General features: G+C 52.9%; 1 protein-coding gene across 2 annotated transcripts in view; it reads left to right on the top strand.

The window, feature by feature from the left end:
- Positions 1-3,761, top strand: part of GDPD3 (glycerophosphodiester phosphodiesterase domain containing 3) — a 9,596-nt gene extending 5,835 nt beyond the window's left edge. For both annotated transcript variants that reach the window (XM_006148217.3, XM_014587713.2), the window contains exons 8-10: positions 992-1,051; positions 1,166-1,217; positions 3,563-3,761. In XM_006148217.3, coding sequence (XP_006148279.1) covers positions 992-1,051; positions 1,166-1,217; positions 3,563-3,700 — 250 coding nt within the window. In that variant the 3' untranslated portion in view covers positions 3,701-3,761. The remainder of the gene's footprint in view (positions 1-991; positions 1,052-1,165; positions 1,218-3,562) is intronic.
- Positions 3,762-4,856: the final 1,095 nt, after the last annotated feature.

Genomic DNA, 4,856 nt, shown 5'->3' with positions numbered 1-4,856 from the left:
GTGCCAATGAGAGAAACCTCTTAAAAAAAAAAAAAAAAAAAAAAAAAAGACCCACAGGGGTAGGGTAAGGGCCTCGGGGAGTGTACAGTCTGACTGGGAAGACAGACACAGACAGTTTTTAACATAGCATGGCTCCACCAGACTGGGCTCTCCCAGGTTCTCAGAAGCGAAAAGCCTCAAGGGAGACAAGGGTTAACAAAGTTACAGCAGATTAATATTTACAATAAAGTATCAGGAATATGGATACTTTCCTAGCTGTCAGGACTTTGTTTTCTGACAATCCTGGTGGTCCCCAATACTTTCTGTTTCTCTCTGTTATTCCAGGGGAAGCTCCCAGCCCCCACCACCTCTTGCTACAAAGAGATTATCATTCTACAAAATTTGGTGTAACTTTTTTCTACAAGATCTGTGGTGTTTTCACATCTTGCAGCTTATTTGGCCTTTCCCTTGTAGCACCTCCTGGAGGTATAGGAATCAGGGCCACCACTGGTACCCAGGTTCAGAGAGGTTTTGCAGTTTGCCCAAGGTCACCCAGTTGGAAGTTCAGAGCTCAGGCCTGCCCTGGCACAATAAAGGGCCTCTAAAGTCACCCCTGGAGAGGGATAATTTGGGGACATCGCTGCTCCATTAAGCACTGTCTGAGCTCAACAAGCCGGTCAGGTTCTACCCAGTAGGACCTCCAGGCTCGGTGTCCAGCTTTGGAATCCAGCTAGCCCTGACCCCGGCCCCAGCGCCTCCACTGACTTGCTTTGCAGCTTACGCGAGGCACTTGGGCTATCGAAGCCTGTTTCCTGGCCTGTGAAATGGTGCACGCGAGGCCGCCCAGAGCGTGGGCTCAAGGGAGTCAGAGTAGGATCTCGCTGAACAGAGGGTGAATTGCTCATCTATGAACCGCAGAGGTTCTTCAGGGGCCAGGGAGTCACTGCCACCCCACCCTGTCCTTGTGACAGGGAGACCCCAAGGCTGACCCTCACCTCCCTTCTCTCCTCAGGACCTACTTCCCATTTTCCTGCTCTTGGCTGAATCAGCTGGCGGCTGTGGTTTCAAAATGGTGAGGCGGGAGAGGAGGCGGGGTGCAGTCTCCCCATAAAGACTCGCACTGCCCCTGTTCTTTGTCCCCCCTTCTCATCACTGCCTTTGCCCCCCACCATTCCCCCTTGCCCAGGGTCATCATGAGGAAAAGTCTGATCCGACACCTGGAGGAGCGAGGGGTGCAGGTGAGGTCTTGACTGCCACTCCCACAGCTGGTCAGGCCCTACCCAGGGCCTCCCACTGCACGGAGGTAGCTCCCAGAGGGGCCCTGAGCAGGGTTCCAACTACTGCTGCCAGCTAGCTGGGTCGCCTCACCTTCTGAGTCTCTGTTTATGTGTAAAACAGGGAGGGTGGTGTATTTAACCCTTCTGGATACAGAACTGTAAGGGCTCCAAAAATTACAATGATGATGAGGAATTGAACCAACCCATGGCCTGGCCCTGATGAGGACTCAGGGAAAGCCCAGGGGAGGGAGGAAGCCAGCCCAGCCCGCTCCTGCTTCTGTGGACATCAGCTTTCACAATTAGCCGGCCTTTGTCGAGAATGTTCCAGACACTGTCTGTGGTACTGGGGATGGGAGTTTGACCACCAAGGGCGACAGAGGGGCCAAGCAGCAGTGCAGGGATCGTACAGCCGGACCCAGGTTCGTTTCTTAGGGCCACCCTGTCAATGCTAAAGCTCTGGTGTGTGCTGTGACTCAGGTCTGAGACTGGGGTAGATGGCAGCCTGAAGACCCTGTCGGGGAACCTCTTTCTGTCTCTCTCTTTCTTCCTCTGACCTTCTCTCATGGAAAAAATAAACAAGAAACATTAAAAAAAAAAAAAAAAAAAGGCAGAGGGAAGAAATGCAGCAAGCCACGGCGAGGACAGTGAGTAGACAGGAAATGGACTGTTCCTGTGGTCAGTGGGGTCAGAGGCCTGCTGCATGCAGTGAGGTGGGAGCCATATGAAGGACGGGAGGAGGGTGCTCTCGGGGAGGAAGGAGGAGGAGCGGCTACAGCCTGGAGTCAGTGGCCAAGAGGAGCTCAAGGAGCAGCAGAGCAGAGGCAGGCAGGCCCGTGGGCCCAGTCAGGAGTGTGGACTGCAGCCCAATGGGAAGAGAAGCGTCTGAGGATCTTGAGTAGGGGAGACACTGGATCCTGCTGAGGGTCCATGGGTCACACGGGCCGCCCAAGTGGAGAAGAGGTTGGGGGGGCCCATGTGGGTGGAAAGGTTAACTCACAAAGAGAGGCCAGTACTTGGCTGCCGACTGGATGTGGGGCCAGGGAGGCACGGGGATGACAGAGCCCTTTCAGAGCAGGTCTCTCACTCCTTGGAGCTCACCATAGCTCTGTGGGGTTGGACCACAACCCTCAGTTGTCAGATTGGCATCGAGAGGTGCAATGACTCGTCTGGATAGAATACCATCTCCACCTGCCTCTGCCGACAGGAGAACACTGGGCAAGGCAGGACTTGGGGCTGGTGGAGAGGGTTGGGGTCTGGTAAATGCTCACCACGGGCTCTCTGGGAGGAGCAAAAAAGTCACAGTGTAAGCGTTAATTTTCCTGGTTTAAATACTCTCATTGGCTGACTGTTCAAATCCTGACCCTGGTGGCTTGAAAAACATGCCAGGTGCACATGTGTGGGTGTTCAAAATCTTGACCCGATGGGGAAATGGAGGAGGGGTTGCGGCATGACCAGGCCTGGTTGGGAGGTGCTTTCTCCCTGTCCCTCTCTCTGTGTGTCTCCCTGGTAAGCACATACACCCTCTGGCAATTTTTATAAATAAAAATAAATAAATACTCCTACCTTGGTCAGTCTCAGGTCACCAGCACACAGTCACTGTGTGCAGAGCTGGGAGATGCGTGGCAGCTCACCATTATGTGGCACCCCCGCTTAGAGTCAGCAGACATAAGTGACCTCGGGAACACAGGGAGTAGTAAAAGCTAGTCAAATAATTAGTAAGTGACATGCTTCTATAAGAATGATTTATTTTATTTTATTCATTCTTATTATTTTTTCATTTGACTAGAGAGAGAAAGGGAAAGTAAGAAAGCTAGCCACCTGGTCCAGGACTTGAACTACAGCCGGCCACATGAGAGTCCAGAGCCTTAACCAGGACATCACCTATTGGAACCAGGAAGTGACTAGTTTTGAGTAGTACTGTTTTCTTTCTTCTTCTTCCGTGAGTGAGAGGGACAGCACCCCCACAGGGTCCTGACGCTGGGATCCACGCCAGCCTCAGCAGCCCTCCATTATGGGCACACATGTGCCCGGCATGCTCAGGGTCTCGACGTGAACCTGGAAACTTCTCATGTGGTTCAGCCTCACAGGCGGTCTCCTTTCCCTCTGGCCCCATGTAATTTAATTTTTAATAATAACTGTGTTTAATAACCCGTTTGCAAAATTCCTGAAAGTTTAACAACCAGTTCCAGCACACCACTTGCTGGGAGGTCTCCCTATAGGAGAAGGGGGTGCGCCCACCACGTGGATGTGAGAGCGAGGTCCAGGTAAAGTTGTGTGGAAACTACAAGTCCCTCTCTCCCTGTCAGGTGGTATTCTGGTGCCTCAATGAAGAGTCGGATTTTGAAGTGGCTTTTAACCTGGGAGCCACTGGCGTCCTAACTGATTACCCCACAGCCCTGAGGCGCTACCTGGACAACCATGGACCAACTGTCCGGGCCTCCTAAGCCCAGAGACCCTCACCTTCTTCCCTGTTTATCTTCCCCCAAAATAAATACTTTCTTTTCAGTCCCATCGTTGTGTTTGGGGTAAGGGGTGGGAGAATGGGTCCTGGAAGATTGTAAAGATGGCGGCTTAGGGCAGAAGATGCTGGCTGGGGGGCCAGAGCCTGGGCTCAAACCAGCCTGACCCACTGGTTTCACTACATTCCAGACCAGAGTTACCACACCCTGGGCCAGCCTGGTCTCCACTGTCCTCAGGAATGTCCCGTGCAGGGCCAACCCAGGTGTCCTGGGCCTGAGAGTCTCTGAGAGCCACAGATAATTATTCTATTCTCTTGAGGCTGTTAAGAGTCCCAGGGACACAGCAGAGGCCTTGACTTGCCCCACCCCCTTCACTCCCCCACCGGTCTCTATGGGGCTACAGGGATGGGACAGCTGAATTCACAGAGCCCATGTCTGCCCCTGCCACACCAGCCTTCCATGCCCAGGTCTCCCCACACTCCTCAGCTGTCTCCAGCCCTGGTACCTTATTCACTTAATGATGTATTCATAAACATTTATGGAGTGCGCACTCTAGGCCAGGTTGGGCAATAGAGACATTGCTTGAAATGACAATCTAAGTATTGCAGACATGTGCTTAAGCAGACATTTTCCACTGCATTCAGACCTAACCCAGCCTGGAGACGAGGGGCATCAGAGGAGGCTGCCTGGAGGAAGTGAGGCTCAACGGCAGGGATTGGCTTGTTGGTCTAACGGGTGGGCACCGTTAGCTCTTCTCTTTTAGAAGAGTCTGCCCCTGGTGTTACGGCAAGGACCAAATGGACTCGACCAAACGGAGAACTCCAACTTTGTCTCTAATCCGCCGGATAACCTCAGGAGAGCTGCTAGACCTCTCCGGGCTTCAGTTCCCTGGTAAAATGGAGACAATAGGCGCAACTGCCTTATAGGATTGCTGCACAGATTAAGAGAATGGGGCACAGGCAGTGGGTAAACGCAGATAATTATGATGACTATTATTTCCGGAGGGTGTGCGCCCAAACACCATTCTCCTCCTACCTGTACACTGGGGCACGCATCTCACATCCTTGCCCTTTCAAGGGCCACGGGCGGCTAAATTAGGGGCCACCAGGCCGGGGATGCGGCGGGCCAGCAAGCTGGGGTT

Source organism: Tupaia chinensis, unplaced genomic scaffold, assembly GCF_000334495.1.
Source record: "Tupaia chinensis unplaced genomic scaffold, TupChi_1.0 Scaffold000231_1, whole genome shotgun sequence".
Taxonomy (NCBI): domain Eukaryota; kingdom Metazoa; phylum Chordata; class Mammalia; order Scandentia; family Tupaiidae; genus Tupaia; species Tupaia belangeri.
The sequence above is the reverse complement of the archived record's forward strand: the minus strand, read 5'-3'. Positions and strand labels throughout refer to the sequence as shown.